The 20,906-nt window shown below is 45.9% G+C and overlaps 1 protein-coding gene across 1 annotated transcript in view; it reads right to left on the bottom strand.

The window, feature by feature from the left end:
- The window catches only part of LOC147683095 (disintegrin and metalloproteinase domain-containing protein 9-like), a 2,555,772-nt gene that overhangs the window by 1,197,900 nt on the left and 1,336,966 nt on the right, over positions 1-20,906 (bottom strand). Inside the window, exon 11 of the mRNA XM_086942496.1 lies at positions 3,808-3,897. Coding sequence (XP_086798622.1) covers positions 3,808-3,897 — 90 coding nt within the window. The remainder of the gene's footprint in view (positions 1-3,807; positions 3,898-20,906) is intronic.

Raw genomic sequence — 20,906 nt, 5'->3', positions numbered from 1 at the left:
TTAAAATACTTTGTGTGTCACTTATATTGTTGTTGCTGATTTTAAGAGCTCCTACCCGCCCTTGACACCACAGGACTCGTATCCCGAGCACTCCGCACAGCTGTCTCTGCGCTGTCAGCGGACTTGGAAACCCCTAACTAATCACGATGCCATTTGCGGCGTGCAGATAGGCCACGCCCCCTTGAGGCCACGCCCTTTGATCCGCTCGGTATATAACGCTGAAAACTAGCGATGTCTGCCATTACCACGAACCTCCTGAGGCGGAAGCCGGGAGTTAGCCATTATTTTTAAAATACTTTGTGTGTCACTTATATTGTTGTTGCTGATTTTAAGAGCTCCTACCCGCCCTTGACACCACAGGACTCGTATCCCGAGCACTCCGCACAGCTGTCTCTGCTCTGTCAGCGGACTTGGAAACCCCTAACTAATCACGACCCCATTGCCGGCGTGCAGATAGGCCAGGCCCCCTTGAGGCCACGCCCCCTGATTTCATTGCACCTACAAATCATGTGCATTCATCTTACACGCAGCGGACGGGGGCAGCGGGCGCGCCTAAGGCAAGCCCGTCTTCGCCCGTCATCGCCAAGACATCGCCTCTCGCCAGTTCCCCTGCTTTATTTGCACGGACTGCTTATCATTACTATAAAGATTACCTCCTTGCACTGAACCCGGGCCAACGATGCGACAAGTTAGTGGGGTGCATTGGACAGACAGACATACAATGTAAGTCTTGTAACTTTGCCACTACTAAACCATGTCTACCTGGACGCAAAGTCAACACGACTAAACATACCTCTCTTACGGTTCTCCAGCTTAACGTAAGGTCCCTTGTAAAACACCATCTGGAGGTCAACACCCTATTACTCGACGAGAACCCAGATATACTTTTCAAGTGCGAAACCTGGCTTCAGGATGAGCTAACCAGCATTCCGATTCTTACGTTGCCGGAGGGCTTCGCAATGAAATCCATCAATAGAGAATCCAGGGGGGGTGGCATAGCCGTCATATACAAAACGCTATTCACCTGCTCCTTTCTGAAGGAAGACATTGTGGGATGTGAGTGTGCCTGCTTTAAACTTACTACTAGCCCTCACTTCTCCCTCTCAGGCTTCTACATCTACCGACCTCCTGGCCCCACACCCAAATTCACGGAGGAACTCCTGCAGACAGCCCACGCCCTGGTTGTGACTTCAACCAACTTTACTATTCTTGGAGATCTTAACCTCCACTTTGACTCCCTCTCAGATCCCACTATCAAAAACCTTCTGGCAGACCTAACAGCCCTACAGATGATTCCTCTCATTCACTCCTCCACGCACTCCGCGGGTCACTTACTCGACCCCGTGTTCACCAACATCCCGGAGGCCAAAGCCGATACACCCAAACCCATGGGCTGGACCGATCACTTTCTCATTAAGTTTGCGCTATCGGCCAACACCCCTCCCAACAAAGACTCGTCTCCCCCCTGCCTCAAAAGACCTTGGCATAAACTTCATAAAGAGGTTCTTTCTACTACTCTAGGAGCACTCCACCTCGAAACCTCTAATGATATCTACATGTCCTACGCTGCTTTTCAGGACTGGATCATTAAAGGACGTGATACCCTTATACTAGCCAAATGGACTAAAGGACGCTGCACCCCTTCCAACCCATGGTATAATGAAAATCTTAAACTCATGAGAAAGGAATGCAAAGTAGCCGAACGTAACTGGAGAAAGGACTATACAGACAAGGACAAAGTTCTTTACCTGTCTAAATTAAAAATATACCATAAAGCCATACGTGCGGCCCGCGCATCCTTTTACGCCAAAGAAATTAACTCCAACTCTAACCCCACTAAAACCATTTTTAAACTGGTACAAAAACTACAAAACCAGGGCAATCCTGCCGCGTGTATCTCTTCCTCACAGCAGTGCGAGGATCTGGCCACCTTTTTTATTGAAAAGGTAAGAAAAATCTATAATACCTTCCCACAAAACCCACCTGACTTCACTAACCCCTCTGACTCCCCCCTCATAGGCACCAGACTTTTACGCCTACCTGAAATCTCCCATGGGGACCTAGTCAAACATTGTAGAAAAGTTAAATCAGGCGCCCCCTCAGATCCCATGGGACCGGCCCAATTTCTAGAGTCCCTGGACTTCTTTCTTCCATCTTTGGCCACACTTCTTAATCACTCCTTTTCATCGGCAACAGTCCCAACTTGCTGGAAACAAGCCTGGGTTACCCCCATTATCAAAAAGCCTACCCTTGATCCAGCAAAGCCAGAGAATTATAGGCCCATCTCGCTGCTTCCATGGGTGTCCAAACTAGCAGAAGCCCATGCAAACAACGTGCTGTCAGACCATATGACCCACAATGACATCCTGGACCCTTCTCAGAATGGGTTCAGGCCGGGGCACAGTACGGAGTCCGCCCTCTTATCCACCACTGAACATCTCCGGAAGATTCTGGATGCCGGTCAAAGTGCTGCGCTGATATTGCTTGATCTCAGCGCAGCCTTTGACACGGTCTCCCACAACATCCTGCTCAAACGCCTGGAAGACATCGGGATTAGTGACCTGGACCTCGAATGGTTCCGCTCTTTCTTGTCGGGTAGATCCTTCCAAGTCTCAGCCCCCCGTTCATCTCCCAATCTCACTCCATCGGCCAGGGAGTTCCGCAGGGTTCGGCTTCCAGCCCATCCCCTTTTAATCTCTATGTACAGCCCCTGTCAGCTGTGGCCAGGGAATGGGATCTCACGCTGGTGTCGTACGCCGACGACACCCAGCCGGTCATTACCCTCACCGAGGGCCCCTCCATCTCTGCCACGAGATTTAGGGACGGTCTAGCCGCAGTTGCCCACTGGATGATGGGCAACTGCTTACAGCTGAATGCAGGGAAAACCAAGGTGCTGCTCCTTGGAAGGAACATCAGATGCTGGAGCGATCACTGGTGGCCTTCCTTGATGGGCCCCGTCCCCCCACCTAAAGCTTTGGTAAAAAACCTGGGTGTCTGGTTAGACTCCTCACTGAGCTACCAAACACACACTAAACGTGTGGCCGCTACCTGTGTGGGCCTATTAAGAAACCTTAACCCTATTCTTGGCTTCTTCGACCCCAAAACTCGCCAGCTCATAGTCCACTCTATCATCCTCTCTCGGTTGGACTATGCCAGCGTCCTATTGCAAGGCGCCAACAAAGCTGAGTTAACAAGGCTACAACGGATTCAGAATTCGGCAGCCAGGGCCATAGTGGGTCTCCCCAGAAGATGCTCTGCTAGAGCTATAATACAGAGACTTCATTGGCTCCCGGTTGAATCTAGAATCCATTTCAAGGCCCTCACCACGGCCTTTAAAATCCTGAAAACAGATGGCCCTGAACTCCTTCGTCCTCTCCTAGTACCCTACACTCCCCAACGCAACCTGCGCTCTCTAGGTCAACATCTGGTTGTGGTTCCCCGCACGAAACTCTGCCGTGTCGGAGGGCGCTCCTTCAGAGTCTTGGGAGCGAAACTCTGGAACTCTCTTCCTCCATACATTCGCCACCTGGACAACCTATCTGCCTTCCGGAAGGCAATTAAAACCCACCTGTTCCCCCTGCCTTAACCTCTTGCCTCCCCCCACCTCAGTTGGTTATGTTCTGGTTTCTCAGCGCCGGGACTCCTCGTTGCCGAGGCAGCTGTCGCGCTTTAACAAACTCATAACGTAACATAACATAACTCATTCTGCAATGTGAAATCAATAAATTTTGAAAGTAGACTACACAGTGCTGACTCATGAAGAAATTGTGTAGAGATTAACATTTTATATTTAGATAGAAGGGTTACCTTGCAATCTCGACAGCACAGTCCCTGAGCACACGTCGCCTTTCCTTTCAGTTGACAAGAAACGTCACAGCAAGGATCGGCCTGACACTCCTGAAAAAAAAAAGACATTTAAGAATTTTACAATAGCATTACATCACGTAATACCACTACAATCTGCCAGTCTAAATAAATACTTGCTGCTGTTTCACCATCCCATACTCATTCGAACAGTAAACATACATTACAACGCAGTCATTACAAGGACCTACCTTCACAACACATCTGTTACAGCGCAACTGTCTTTACATCGCATGCCATTACAATGCACGCCATTACAACGCGTGTCACTACAATGCATGCTATTACAACGCATTATAAGGTAAGCAATGGAGATTTTCCTTAGTATTAGGGTGGTTATGGGTTTTGGGGTACCTGGGAATAGAAATGTTTACCCCCACACTATCCAAAACGTATTATTTTTTCCCGTACACTATCCAACACTTATCCTACTGTTGCACTCACCGGAGTCGGAATAGTAATTTTTACCCTTACACTATCCAACACTTACCCTACTGTTGCCCTAAAAGTAGTATGCGTTGTAATGGAATGCGTTGTAACAGTAGTTTTAAAAAATGCTTTGTAATGGTATGCGTTGTAAAAACATGCAATGTAATGTATTTGCGATGTAAAGACTGCATTGTAAAAGCATGCATTGTGATTGCATGCGATGTAACATCATATATTCATTCAAACTGCCCATAAGCTACCCTTGTGGTTTGCTTTATGCGTGCTCACTACGCCACTGGAGTCAAGCTATCCTGGCTGATGACGGATGATAGCCAGAAACCAGCCTAGGATGCTTGATTCCGGTCCAGGGAAGACATGGCTTGGTAGTTCAGTCTGGACTGTTCCCATGAGGCACAGGGTCAAGACTGATTTGCATATGGCCATGTCTGAACTGGGGTTGCTTGGTGAGCAAAATAACAATGGAATAAACCCAGATATGTGACTGGGGGTGAATGTTTTGCCATTGTACAACATTCCGTCCATCATCATGTGTGTTTTGCTTTATTTTATATACATACAGTTAAAATCTCAGTCTGACAATCTAAGATATAATTTGCTCTAGGGTTCTTCACACTAATTATTATTCCTGTCCCTTTCACTTGTGCATCTAACAAACGTCCACAGGCTAACATATTGGAGCAACAGCACACATTACAATACTAATACCATGCACCTTTATTACAGCACTCTCTACCATACTTTCTCCAAATCTTTTCACCATGGTACTGTACATAATCTTTTTCCCCCATGTTGGAAATGGCCCTTTCTGCAGGGTCATCCCCAAAGATTTTGCCTTCCTCCCCCAATTTTGCTGAATTAATTTCTGTTGGCTTTGGGACTCTGGGCACTATATAACTACTAATCACTGCTAAAGTACATGCACCTCCTTTAAAACATGGTAACATTGGCTTATGCACAATTGGCATATTTAATTTACTTTTAAGTCCCTAATAAAGTGCACAACATGGGTCCACAAAGACCGAGGTTATGGCGTGGAATAGCACTACAGCGGGACTTCCTGTGCAACCTTGTGACAGCATGAGAAACCTCAGTATAAAAATTGTAAAGGATGTTAATTTGATCTCCCCTACAAACTTCACTCTGGTGGCTAAAGAATGCAGGAAACTAATGAGTTCTTGGGGACATCTTCCATTAACGCTCCTAGGTCGGTCAAACTTAGACAAGATGTCTATCTTACCTAGGTTGACCTTTATTTTCAACAGCTTACCACTTTATTTTGATAAAACACTGATAGCGAAGATGCAGAGTGACATTACCTCATTTGTTTGGAGGAACAAGAGTGCAAGAATTGTTTGGAGCAAATTGAGGCGTCGTAGGAAGAAGGGTGGTTTGGCCGGTCCTGACCTTCAGATTTATGCTTGGGCCTTTCAGCTGACACACACCCGAATGCTACTCAAAACACCACAAGATCAGGGCATCGACTTAATGTTTTCAACATTATTACAGTGTGAAGGTCTAAGTCAGATGGGTTTTCTATTTAAGTTCGGAGACCCCACATTTTTTAAGAAAATCAAGCTGAAGGTACTGCAGGGCCTAGCAAGAACCTGGTATAACCTTAGAACCACTACCAAAATAGGCTACCATTCTAACAGATCTCTTATATGGGATCTTCCTGCTCCTCCGTGCTGGACTAAAGATGCCTTGATAAGCCCATTAAAAGACGCTGGAATTTTAACATGGGGAGACCTGTTCTTTGAAGGGGAAATGTGTTCTTGGGAACATCTAGTGAGCAAGGTAGGCCCCAATCTCTCTAGATTAAAATTCTTACAAATCTCAAGCTGGGCACAAGCACAAAGAACAGGGAATCCCGTCGCCAACAACGGCCATTAGGAGGGAGTAGTCAACTGGAATCTTCTTTACTTGACAAGGCACCAATGTCTAAGGAGGTCTCCTATTTTTATAATCTAATCTTAGAGGAGATTGATGGAGAATTTCATCTTCCAGACCAGCTGTGGGGCTCCTTTTTGCCTGCAATAAACGTGAATGAACTATGGTTAACATCCTTCAACGTTCTTTGGGATATTGTCAAACCTGCCTGGCTTTGCAGAAACCATCTTTTTACCCTGCATAGGGCTTACTACTCTTCTCAGAGGTTGTCCAAATTTTCAACAGGTGTACCAGTGGCTTGTCCCCGTTGTGGGCAAGTCGCAGCCTCAGACGCGCATATGTTTTATGATTGCCCACACTTAACATCTTATTGGCAATCAATAGGCAATAAATTAACATCTTCAATAGGCTCTATTGTGAATATAGATCTCCGCCTAGTAATTTTTGGAGTAGTGGACAAAAAGCGAAATGCTAACAACAACCTTTTGTTCTACTCAATGCTGGTGGCTCGACGTGAGATCTGTAAGCGGTGGAAAGAGGCTTCTCCTCCGTCGTTGCACGACTGGTGTTCCTCCATGCTACATATATCTAAAATGGATCTTTCCAGGGCTGGGAAACCTGATAAAAGAGCCTTTTGGTTGAAACTCGACTGGTCTCAATAACTTGAGCTGGGTTTTTTTTTTCCCCCAGTTCCAATGATTATGAAGCCATGACACACTCTCTTCGCTCTATCACTCTCGTCCTTCCTTTAAGGCGAATTTGTGGTAACAGCAATGGTGGAATCTGGCTATTGGCAAATACGGTCCTAATGGTACATAAGGGTCTGAGATCAACTGGGAGACCGACACGGCTGTAGGGTCCTGGCGGTTCCTTATTACGATTGACCCCAACCAGTCTTGCACTGAGACAGCATGTCTATTTCTCATATCTCATTTCTCCCAGTCCACGGTACTGATGAGCCAGCCATGGTTGAGATGAGGAACAAAAAAATAATAATAAAAAAACAAAACATGGGTCCAGAGCCTGTAAATGAACTGCTACTAGTGGGCCTGGAGCACTGATTGTACCAGCCACTTAAGTAGCCCTTTAAACATCTCAGGCATGCCATTGTAGAGCCTATGTATACAGTTTTAAACTGCCATGTCGGCTTGGCAAGTTATCCCTCAGTTACCTCGGGCCCACCTAAACATCCCTACTCAACCAGATGGTCATTTTAGCTGCTTGAGTGGTAAGAGGGAGAAACAATCACGGTTAACATCTTTATACAGTATAGCCAATTTGGTTACACAATAACTACTTAACAACTAAATTTGAGATTAGTAAGATTTAATTATAGGTTCAAAAATAGATTGCTATAAATCAGTCTCAGCATTACAGTATAGAGATAAAGGACAAACAGAATGACTCCAAAACTACTAAAGAGATTTAGCCTATATAACATAAAGCATACAACGAATTCATTTATGACAATGCAAGTAATAAGGATAAAGAATTGAACGTTCAATTGCATCAAATGATTATCAAAGATAAGCATGAGCACGCTATCTCTTCGAACACTACCTTAAAAAGGGACTACTCTAAACTAAGAAGCATGAATAAGAATGTAAAATTTAAAGGGGTAAGCTGTTAGAGTCTTCAGTAGAAGAGACTCCAATCAAAAGTCATGTGGCATGAAGCCACGCGAAAGCAGGAGAAGAGATCTGCACCTCATGAAGCCCCAAGATGTCTCTCTGGCCCTCACGACTGTACAGCATAAAATATTTGTCTGTATTCAAGGAAAATCATGTGATCAACTTTCAACGTTCCAGGCACAAACTGCCCACTGACACCATCCTTCCCACATCGATAAGTTGCTACATTATTCGTCTTAGGCCATTCTTCCCCTCCTCCATGGGAAGTTGTCTGTTTGCTCATGACATCCTTTCTCCTTTCCAAAATTCACCTTCTCAACCTCGCTATCTTACTAAAACCCTCCATTACTAACTAATGAGACTTTGTTCGCACCTGCAGTGGAAACTAAATTATGAAAGGTAATACATTCTCCGTTGAAGGTTAAGTGCAAAATCAATGTTATACTCGAAATGTGAGCGTGGTCTGAAAACTGAACTTGAGGTCTCAAAATCTTGTCAACTTAATAATACACAAGGTGACGAACGCGTGCACATTTCTAAACATAAAGCAAATGCAGTTTCTTAACGAATTCATAAACTGCAAAATATAAACGTAAAGGGCGTCATTTTAGGATGCATCAGAATGACTAATTCCTTGGTACATATAAATATAAATGTCTAAACATTAGTTTACACATACACATCATTTCATCAGCTTCACATGAGGCATGTTTATAAGCTTGGCTTCCTCTTAAAATATTAATATGTGAGTATTGCAGGAATTTCTATTAATCACATTTCTAGGCACATCAATGTATAAATCTCATTCCCTTTCACGTGCAGTACTTTAGATATACAAAACCAATTTTTTTTTTAAACTGTTTTTATTGAATTTTTCAGAAACCATCTGGCAATTGTTACATCAATAATAATACTCAGCATACATCCTAACAGTAGCCACTCGATACACATGCCCCACTGCCCCTGCCCTTCATCATTACAATTTTACAGTTATCGTGTTTACTACCATTAGGCTATCTCCAACTAGCCATATAACACCATTATAGATAGTTAACTGATGGAGGACCTTTCTCTGCTAATATTCAAAGTGAGCAACTGTTATTTAGAGTGCATGTCTCTTTCATTGGTAACCACGCAAGTCCGCTCCCTCCCCCCACCCAATCCACCCTCTACCACCGGTGTGTCCGACATACCCACAGCTGAAAAGGATTTATACTACTAATACTGTATCGTTGCCTGTCACAGTAGTGACAAAGCTGTTCTGCCCAGTCCTGTATCTTTCCATTCCTACAGGTGCACCACATGGTCATGCCAGGGGTCCTCTTTTTGGTCTCATGGCTCGTGAGGTTCTCATCTAAGCTTCTAATACCGAGCGCCCCTCTGATTCAGGTGTGGGCTCTTGTAACAATGTAACTATGGCCTCCCATGCCCTTGCAGCCTCCAGGGCTTTATCGTTATTTGATCGCTTAGCTTGTTGAAGACGAACCGTGCTTTCACTCGTTGCCCATATAACTAATTCTGCCTTCCACCTCGCAGTGCTGGTCCCTTGTCTGGATTTCTAGTGCGCTGTAATATCCCTCTTAGCCAGCAACAACCCCAGGTCAAGGAACTTACTCATGACCTTCGTTTTAGGATTATGCGCAAACCAGTGCAATAAGCACGTGCCCATGTCAGGCTCTATCTGTCTGTCCGTGGCTTTACAGAGCTGCTCGACTACCTCTTCCCAGTACGTTCCCAGTTGCGGGCATCCCCACATCAAATGGTAAAACTCCGCCCCCTCCAGATTGCAACGTGGGCATTGAGCAGTATCCACTTTGATGTATCTATTGATCTTAGCAGGGTCAGATATGCTCTGTGTAATACAAAAAAATGAACCAGTTGAAACCTGGCATTACGCGTGCTCTTCCATGCTCTCCGAACCAGTTGATCCCATGTAGTCTCAGGAATTTCTTTACGAAGGTCTGCCTCCCATTTTCCCCGTAATTGATTTAAGGGCTTCGGCTCCTCGCCTACCATACGCCTATATAGGCACGTGATAGCTTTGAAGGTCCCCGCTGCCATCACAATGTATTGACACGCCATAGATGTCTGTGGTTCCAGTAACCTTGCCCTCCAATGACGTTGTATTGCCGATACCAAGGCTGAATGTAATAAGAAATCCCCCCCGGGGGAGGCCATACCTCTCCTGCAGGGTCTGGTAGGGTAAGAGAGGACCATCTTCATATAAATACCCTAGTACCTGTACCCCTATTCCTTCCCACTCTGCCAGCGCAGCCCAGTCCCCCCGTGCGGGAGAGCGGTATATATACCCAAAGGAATCTCCGGAGCGTAAGGGCAGGCAATGCCAGCTCTACGCTGGGTCCAATTCCAACATAGCCTCAGCGTCTGTTCCTCATGAGAGAGCGCCCCTAGGTGTAGCTGCTGTTGGAGTACTATAAAGGATAGTATATGACGCTGGACCCACCGTCCCTCTGGGCCTTCCAGGGCCCTGAATTCCCTAGCCGCTGTTTGAGTAAGCCATTGCAGTTGAACTGCTAGATAGTATAGCTCAAAGTCCAGAACCGCCAGCCCCCCATCAGCCCTCAGCCGCATCATCGTGGCCAGGGCCACACACCACCTACCATTCGCTCATATAAATCCCGCGATCATGGAGCGAAGCTGTCTAAAAAGCGATCCTGGGATCCAAATCGGCAGGGTTCTAAAATAATATAGCAATCGGGGGAGTGCCACCATCTTCAGTAGTGCTACCCGACCTGCCACAGAGAGCGGCAGAGTACCCCAAAACCAGTAGCGGTGGGTGACATTTGAAAATGGTGGGGCGCAATGTGATTTGCATACCGCACCGTAGCGAGCGCGCGCAGCGCGCGAGCCTGAACCCCAAAAGGGGTTCCCCCCCAAGAAAATTTTGAAAAAAAGAAGACAAATCGTGCATTTTCAAGCAAATTTGAGAAAGCAGGAACGTTAATAAAGCAATTGTGAAAGTGCAGTTATTACATTATTCTCTATGTTCTCGTAGTAAACTCTCCTAGTTGGACTACTTAGGCTCTCGCTCTCTCCCCTCTCTATCTACGTCCCTTTTCTATCCCGTCTCCTCCTTCACTCTTCCCTAAGGTCTATTTCCCTCTCTCTCAGCACGTTCTACTTCTCTCCTGCTTGCCCTTCTCTTCCCCTCTCTCTCAGCAAGTCCCTCTTCTCTCATACCTCTTCCTTCTCTCCCCACACTCTCACCCCTTCTCTCTCTCTCCACTTCTCATTCTCACCAGTCCCCTCTTTCACTTTTTTCTTACTCTTTTTGCCTCTCTCTCTCTCTTTGCACTTCCCTCTTCACTATGGCTCGTTCTTCTCACCCCCCTCTGTCTCTGCATGTCTCTTCTCTCCTGTGCCTTCCTTCTTTCTCCCACTCCTCTCTCTATCTGTTGCTGCACTTCTCATTCTTTCCGGCCTCCTCCTTCTCTCTCCCCTCTCGCTCTGCACTTCCCTCCTACCTCCTTCACCATCTCAACCCCCTTCTTTATCTCTCACCTTCTCTCATCCTCTTCAGCTTTATCCTATTGACTCTTGTACTCTAGCCAGCTTAAACATCTCATTATTGTACCACCTTTTTTTCATTTTATCAGTGTTTGCAGTTCCATTCTTCTCTCTGTCGACCTAAATGCATGCACGCATGCCTGTCTTCCTTCCTTTCTTTCCTTCCTTTTCCTTCCTCTCTTTCTTTTTTCCCCAGGTCTGGTTAGGTGCACACACTCTTTATCTAGCTAAATTGTTCCCTCTGCATTCCCATTATCAGTCTTTCCTTGTCCTTTCTTCGTAGCTACAATTACAGTCTAGGTATGCCCCACGGTGCCCTGTGCACTGTAACTTGCTCACGCCGGCAAAAATGTGCACATGGATATGCAGCCTGATGCAAAGTGGTATTGATGTGCATAGTCATATGCGCTAAACAAGCGAATTACCTACAAACGACGGGAGGTAGTCAAACCAGCATTTATCAGTTCAATGTCTTTGTTTTGTTACAAAATATTTTTTACAAAATGGGTGCACATGAACGAGGGACCAGCCACCATAGACCCTCTGTCAGTCAAACATCTTGGTCAAAGAAATTATAAAATAGTTCTCAGCACTCCAAATCAAGCGACCACTGCAATATTACTTCACGCATAATGTGAATCAATCTCCATGTTTTAATGAGACAACAAGTCAAGGAAAATAAAAATGGCAGGCCTCACCTCTTGTGCAAGGACAGCCCAAGGACAGCCAAAATGGTGTTGCTTGAATTGTGACAAACTTTTAGTTTATGCTAATTGAATCTATAATTTAATTGTTATTCTATTTGTTTATCGCTTCATACCCCTGACAAGTTGCCGAAGCACATTATCGGACGGTTGGCAACCTACATAGTGAGGGAGTGACTTGTAGAAAGGTGTTATATGGCAGGAAAGTCTAAGTGAGAAATATTTTGGAGCCATACGTGACAGCCGAAAAAACACAATAGAGAAAAATGAGGCTAGTTTCACCCCCCAATCAACAAGTCAACCAAAACCAAGAACCATAACACTTCCTACTATTACACTTCTTAGTGGATCTATTTCCACCCAGTGTTGGGTGAAGTCAAAAATTAGAGGAAAGAAATCACTGTAAGAACCCACTGAAAAAAATCACTTTAAGAACCCATTATCAGTGCATCAAAACGGTCAAAAGATAATTCACAGGGGCCTTAAACTGCTGAACTTTATGGTTAAAAATGTAGAAACCCTTATGAAAGAACGAATATAGGGGCACGAAGAACCACTGTGGAATACCCCCGGCTTCTCATCCTTGGTATATGCACACTTCTTCTGGAACCCACAAACCACTCAGCTCATAATGGACGTGGTAGACGCCCGTCACGAGGCAGTCAGCCTGGCTGTCCGCGTTTTTATGTCTCATAAATAAAGACTCTGCTGGTTGTGAGAGTATTTTCAAAGCAAAATCCTTCCCTGACTGAAAACAACCGCCAGTAGAGTCGTGGTGTTCGTGAAAGGGAAGGTGTGACACAAATGGAATTATTTACCCTCTGCCCCTGACCCCGGGTTCCGAGTACATTTATTTGGTTGAGAGCTAACTCATCAGTGGCACAGCTACTGATATGTTTCACCAATCAGTTTGTAAAATATCAAATATCATTTACAAGGTAAAAACATTCTGCTTGAGTTTCGGGGAAATTCTTGCACGAGATAAAGACAAAATTCAGTGATGCTTCTTATATTTTCTACAGTTAAGTGCAATGTGCATCATCCAAGACAATGTGAAAGAAACAAAATATGCCTAATTTCTCTCTAGTACATCAAACATTAAAATGCTGTTGAGTTTTTTCTTTACAAGCTCGTTTGCAATGTGCTCTTGGTTTTCAGAGACCCCTAGGAGTGGTCAAAAACGCCTCAGGCCTTCGTGCCAGAGCTCGCCCCCTAGTCATCAGTCTGTGCCAAATTCTCTAATGGCTTATTTCTTGAGTATCTCATCAGAACTGCCAAAAATTGTGTTGGTTTATTAACACTATCTTATGACTAATGTGCTGTAAAATCAATCAGTAGGCCCTTAAAAAAAAACTGTTTTGAGGAAACCCATGTCCTCTACACACTCACATAGAGTTCAGTTCAATAACTTTATTCAGTCATATAAAGGTGAACCACAAAAGTAAATACAATCATATGCAGCAAGACACCAATGATAATAAAACACATTAAAACATCGCTATATCATACTTAGATCCTTGAGGAAAGAGATAGAGATTAAAGGATAAAAATTACGAGAAACAAATCACGAAAAACATCAATTACAATTACATCAATTATAAACCTACCTATAAATTACTACGACACTACAACAAACCGCAGGAAAAATAAACAGAAAACAACAAATTTCATATTCAAGCTAAAATTGCGGTTAATAGAAAGAAAACATATTACATTTGAAGGTAAAATGACAAATGGTACAATGCATTTCAGCAATAGTGTAAAAAATATCTGTCTATGAGAGGTAAAAACAACAACATACAGAAAGAGCTAGTGGTCATCATAAAAGCTACCCGATCAGATTCATTGCATTAATCATCAGCCTCAGAAAGGTATATACAGTAAACACAATTTCCTCTGAGGCCAGGAATTGCATAAAGTGCAGTGCTTCTATGCACTGACGCAAGAAATATTGAATCAATAAAGGTTATAAGACACAGGATCTGCTGCTGGAATAAAAGTGCACAAGAACGCTACATGTAAAGAGCTCTGTACTGAATTCTGATCACATGGGCAAGGTGTAAGATCGTACGACCAATCATTACACTGGGGGAAGGTGACTAATCTATGAAATAAGCTAAGCAAAAATTTAAGAAAAGAAAGTGCTGATAGTACTATGAAACGAGTAACAAGAATGGTTGAATGTCCCTGAGTGGCTCGAGCTGCATATGTAAGGTAGCGGAGGAGGACTCTGAAAACAGCATGGTCCTTAAAATATCTACGCAGTAAAAGCCCCCGCTCCCTGTGACAGACAAAAGTGGCAGTAGACGATGAGAGGGCCAATAAGCAGCGAATACATTTATTTTCTGTGACCTACAAAGATGATGCCTCCTGCCCCATAAATTCCTGCACCGACACATTTTGCAAGTAAATGGCCAGCATGTGAGAAAATCACATATTACCCAATGTGGCACCAAAGGAAAAGAGGGCATTAATACCCATTGCTAAATGATTATTCCTAACTTCTAACCGTGTGAGCCAGGAAACTCTGCAGTTAAAGGTTATCCCTAGGTAGCGAAAACTTTCTGTGTGTTTTACAGGGCTATCATGAAACTTAAAGGTTGGTTTCAGGCCCTTTCTATAACCACAAGACATTACAAAGGACTTAAACACAATTTCCTCTGAGGCCAGGAATTGCATAAAGTGCAGTGCTTCTATGCACTGACGCAAGGAATATTGAATCAATAAAGGTTATAAAACACAGGACCAAATTCCAAATTCAAAGGACTTAGCAACTTTAATCCTCCTGTCAAGCTCCTCCATATGAGTTAAAGGCATTCAAGAGGCGTGGCAGCGTGACACTAGTGCGGCCCAAGATGACAGCCTCGTCAGCATATAATAATGCTGGTATAGGACGCTTTCCAATCTGGGGCATGTTTCACTGACACCTTGCACCATCACATAGTCCTGTCACCACTTTAGTGCTCCCGCGTAGTCGGTCAGGTCGTAGCACGCCCCGCCCCGTAGAGGGACGGGAAGACCCCAATGATGAAGCATGACACTACTGGATTTTTTTAGTGTGTGAGGGGTATTTTAAAAAGCACATAGCGCTCTCATCTTTATCACCCTAAGAGAGAGTACTTTCACTATTTTTTCATCACTGTAAAACCAACAAATAAAATACATGTCCACACATTGATAGAATCTCTTTGTTTAGATATATCGTTTTGGAGGGTGTTTCTATCAACTCCTCTGCACTTCCCTGATTGTTTTGGAATCTCACAGTTTTCCCCCAAATTAATGTAGGCAGATCCCACCTGGTGGCTTGTGCAGGGTAAATACACATGCATGTGGAATTCGGTCTATTTTGTAACGAATTCCACATGTTTTGCATGATACTCAGAGTAAAAAACAATAGAAGGCATTTCCGCAACGAGGAAGTACTCCTCCTCGTGGTGGCAGTATAGCCTCGGTGCAGTAAATACTCGGCCCATCTTCCTCGCTTGTGGTCGGGCTCTTAAATTGTAAGCTCGAGAAAGTGGTGGGCATCTCCAGAGTTGCTATGATGGAAAAAAGAGGCGTGTTACCTGAGTCTGGAAGAGTCTTGCAGTTTGTGTTTCTTCAAGAGAATCCATAACATGCTAAACTCTATGGGTCAAATTAGGAGAGCACATAACTTACACTCCTAAGTAAAGCTCTATAAGACTCGTGAAAAGAGACGAAGAATGCCCCTGTCATTGTATAAATAAAACAAGTGTGGAAAGAGGTATTAGGTATGCCAAAAGGGTTTAGTTGGGAGAAAAGTAGTAGATACATGAAATACATATCCCAATGTGTTAAATATCTAACGGAATGCATGCGTTATACATGCAATGCAGAAGTTATGCTTCAGTAAGGTTACAGAAATACCCTTCTGAAAGAAATCTTTGAGTATAATTTACGTTTTACCTTTGCTGTCAGTAATGCATTTGTCAGACAAGCATAAACGGCCTGGGCACTGAAAGGTTTGCTGCTAAGCAATAAGTCACAACTAACTCAAAGGAATGGGCATAATTTAGGCATTGCTATAGGCAAATAACAATTCTTTTAAGGAACCTGTTTTTCAGTGGGTAGCTATTTTATGATTGTACGTTCCGACTCCCGTCCAACATGGCTAATCAGAAGTCCGCTAATTAAAATGAAACGCTGAAAAGAAACAGTCGAGCGGGTATTGAAATGCGAACCCTCAAATGCAAGGGAGACAAACAAAAAAGCAGCACATCTTGGAAGAACCTGGCAAACGAAGCACTAGCGTGAACACAGCATTTTATCGAAGTCAGTCAGAATGTATTACATTGACAGGCGGGGAACTTTCACGTGGCGTTACCTGGGTCTGTATTAATTCAACCAATCGGTTAATGTGACCCCATATAACACGAACCTTACCTGATGGTGTCAGGTCAGGTGCTGTGATAACTGGAAAGCGTGGTCACGACGTATGGGACCGGTCTATCATCGAGTCCCGACACCTCTCGTCCTCCCTGAGATTCACTCTCTTTCGCCTCGAGGGCCGCGGCTTCCTGTTCCGAGAGAGTGAGAGTGCGCGGCATCCATCATTGGATGCCGCGAGGCTGACCAGCCAATCCTGGAGCTTCATGCAGCGCCAGGATTGGCTAGGGGGTCATTTTGCTGCTCGCCCTGTCGCCCTTTGGAACCCCGGGCTGTGGCAGGCGAGCAAGCACCGCTGGGTCCTGCTGGGCACTTACAGTGCGCATGCTTGTGAAAGTTGAAAACTTTCCCAAGCATGCGCACTGTAAGTTACCCAGCGGCGGTCTGCTGCAGCCTGAGTGTGTGGACTGTCACTCAGGCTGCAGCAGGCCACGCCCCCTTTGCAATTCACGCGGCTGATTCCTGATTGCTAGTTTACTTTTACTTTACACAATTATGTTAGATCCGGCTGCCGTGATGCGGGTCCATTAATAACTGTGTAGCCCTGCCTATGTTACCCTTCAACAGGTCCTCCGGCGCGTGGTATATATTGGTTCTGAGGTAGGGCAAGCAACGGGGCTCCCACTGGATGCATTCCAATCGGGGGGCATTGCCTCCGACTGCACTACAGGGAACAGGTAGGTCTTTGACCAATTCACCCCCAGCCCAGAAGTCACACCGAATGCACGGAGCAGCGTTGTTGCCCCGCGCAAAGCCTCCCCCGTGTTAGCCAGAAATATAAGCAGATCACTTGCATATAGCGATATATACTGCATGTCCTCGCGTAAAGTCAACCCCTCATAATGTCGCCCCAGTCTGGCATGCGCAGCCAACGGTTCGATGTCCAATGCGAATAATAAAGGTGAAAGCGGGCATCCCTGCCGGGTGCCTGCTCCACAGCACAGGAAGAGGAGATCATTATCCCCGTCCTCACTTTTCCCGTCGCCAGTCTATAAAGGATCTCTGTCCATACCACAAAAGCCTCTCCCAGACCAAACTCAAGCATGACCCGAAACAGGTATGGCCATTCCAGGCGGTCAAAAACCTTTTCAATGTCTACCGAGAGGACCATCGCAGATGGGACATGACTGTGATCCTCGCCCAGAATGCAGAGTAGATGTCGCACATTAGTGGACGTATTCCGGGTGGGGATGAATCCTGCTTGATCACTGTGGATCAGCTGTACCATATATGGAAGGAGCCTAGTGGCAAGGATCCTGCTCAGAATTTTATAGTTTGTGGTTAACATGGAAAGAGGTCGGTAAGTTGTCCTATCGGAGGGGTCCTTCACAGGTTTCAACAGTGGGATAATGATCGCCTCTCGGGTGGAAGCCGGCAACATTCCTACCTTTTTTCGCTTCTTTATATAGAGCTAGCAGTCTGGGAGCTATACAGTCTATATACCCCGAGTAGAACTCTATGGGTAGCCCATCTGTTCCCGGCGTTTTATTGCATTTCATGTGTTTAATTGCGCCCCAATGTGATGTCCTGTCCTACCTGGTCTGCCTGCACCTCTTCTAGCCTCGACAGCTCTAAGCCTGTCAGGAAATCTCCCATTGTGTCCCCCGTAATCTGTGTTTTGCGCCGGTACAGGTCATTGTAGTATTCTAATCCCCTGTTGTGTATACACAGGCATTCCCGTTGAGTAGGTCAGGGCTAAAATGGGGGGGCCAGCCACGCCAGCAGTGTACTCGCCTTGTCTCGTTCCGCATGCGCTTGAGCCAAATACGCTCTATGGTCGAAGCAACACAACTGTTCCACTTGTACCACCACTGCCTCCCTAGCTTCCAAAACTTCCCCTTGTGCTCCCCGGTTCACTGGGCGGGCCCTCTCACCTGTTCGCAGGCGGTACTCTGCTGCTTCTACATCTTCCAAGAGAGTCTTCCTCACCCCCACCATTTTGGTGATGCATAGACCCCCTTACCACTACCTTAAAAGTGTCCCACTCCAGTGCCAGTGACGATGCTGTGCCTTCGTTCTCTCTAAATACTGGGTAATTCCTGTCCCAATTTCTTCACGGAAGACTGGGTGTTCTAGTGCCTCTGGCCATAACCGCCAGGTCGGTACCACAGTCCGCTCCTGGATCCAGTTGAACCTTATTAATAATGGGTTATGATCTGACAATGTTCTCATGAGGTATTCACTGTGGCCTACTTTAGCATGGATGTCAGGTGTGCATAATATCGCACCTAGCTGCACATGCAGGTCGTGTAAGGCAGAAAAAAAGGAGTAATCTCGCTCCTCCAAGTGGTGCGCTCGCCATGTGTCTACTAGTCCCCACCTATTCTGCCAGTCCCGTCTAATCTTGGATAGTCTGTGTGGGGGTGCTTCATGCAATGGAGGGTGGGACCTATCCATCACAGTATCCGCAACAGTGTTGAAATCCCCTCCCATTATTACCGGGCCCGTCGGATAAGGCGCCAACCTCCCCAATAGGTGATTAAAAAAGGATATCTGATCTACATTAGGGGCATATATACTACATAACGTCACATCTGTGCGGTATACAACGTTTACAACGAAGTTTTTACCACGCACTACCACTACAACGCAGGCATTACCACGCATACCATTACAACGCATTGCGCTGGGGGGCGCTCTAGGATAGGGAATAAGTATAATTTTATATCCAACACCTTCCCTAGTGTCCACGGGGACTGGAGTTGGAATATAAAATTATACTTACCACTATCGAGCACCTCTAAGCGCTATGCGTTGTAACGGTATGCGTTGTAAATACCGCGTTGTAATGGTATGCGTGCTAAAAGTATGCGTTGCAACGTCATACATCCATCTGTGCCATTTAGACGGCCCGTCACTACCACAATCCTCCCCTTCGGATCCACCAACTGTTGCATCAGTTGAACCGGGACCCCCACCCTAATTCATATTAATGTCACCCTAGCAAAAGCTGAATACACTGTGTAATAAAGTTGCCCTCTCCACCTACGTTGCAACGCCAATCCTTCAGCTCGATTAATATGTGTTTCCTGGAGGAAGGCAATATGGACCCCCCTGCGCACTAAATAAGCATGCACTTTATGGCGTTTGAGCATTGTGCGCATTCCCTTTACATTCCATGTAATGCATTTCAATTCAGGTAATGTCCCCATGATGTGGGATAGATCTTGTGGCCAACTTCTCGCTCCTAGTGGACACACCGGTGATCCCAACCACCCCAAATAAAACCCGCAAATCGCCCCAGCATCCTCCCCAGAACATGCTCTAAGAAACTAGCACCCATCCAAACTAAGAAACTAACTATTCCTCCGGTAGCGACAGAGGAACTACAAACAGACCAAAATAGGGGAGATGGGCAAGAGCAGAGGAACTCTAATCTACAGTGCATTCCAGTGTCTGGTGCCTTACCCCCAATAATGAATAAGCCTCAGCAACCCGTGAGGCTGTACGATATGAGGGGGGTCGCATATTTCAAACCCCCTTCCATTCCTGTCATCCGCACTAACAGCCATCCCCCAGAAACCCACAGGAGGGGGGAGGCCCACGAGGACGAATCCCCCCCAACAGCCTGTCAGTAAGGACCCACAGTACTAAGCATCAGCAATCTCATCTGCTGTCCCAGGTGTCAAGTAAGGCAGCCGAACACTTCCTGTATCAGACTCATCTGAGTCTGTCCCAATGGAGCCCTTTTCTGATTCTGTTACCACTGTCGATGTTGCTTCTCCCACCTGGGATATTGCTGTCACAGCTTGCAATGCACCCGATCGTTCCTTCTTGGTTTGGGTCTCAGTTGGTCTCTGAGCGACTGTGCGGCGCCTTCGAATGTGCAGCGGCATCTCCACTGGGGCACCCATTCCGCGTCCGCTTGGCCCATGCCCCCATTATAGGACTCCAACCAAGCCCACGCCTCCCCCGAACTGTTGTGAAAGTAGGTTTTACCGTCCATGGCCACCCTAAGGCGCGCCGGGAACATCAGAGAATACTGGAGCCCTTCCACCCGGAGTGCTTTCTTGACCTCCAAGAACGAAGCCCGGCAGCGCTGCACTTCAAACGTGTAGTCTGGAAACAGAGTCACGTTACAGTTTTCCACTTTGTAGGGGCCCGGTGAGCGAGCCTTGTGCGACAGCAGGTCCCTATCTTTATTGTGGAATAGCCTTGACACCACAGGTCTGGGCGGCCTACCAGGTGCCAACGGCTGAGCCCGGACCCTATGTGCTATCTCCAGGGTATAAAAGGAGGTCAAGCCCTCAGGGGCAACCTCGGTCCGCAACCAATTTTCCAGATAGTCCACCATATTGGCCCATTCCACTCCCTCCGGCAGACCCACTACCCGTACGTTGTTCCTTCTGTTCCGCCCTTCGCATCTTCAGCCCTCTGCTCCAGGGCTTGTAAACGGTGCATGTCGTCCCCCATCCTGGCATCCATCGCTTTCTGG

This window comes from Lissotriton vulgaris, chromosome 11 (genome assembly GCF_964263255.1).
Source record: "Lissotriton vulgaris chromosome 11, aLisVul1.2, whole genome shotgun sequence".
In the NCBI taxonomy this organism is placed as follows: Eukaryota; Metazoa; Chordata; class Amphibia; order Caudata; family Salamandridae; genus Lissotriton; species Lissotriton vulgaris.
The sequence above is the reverse complement of the archived record's forward strand: the minus strand, read 5'-3'. Positions and strand labels throughout refer to the sequence as shown.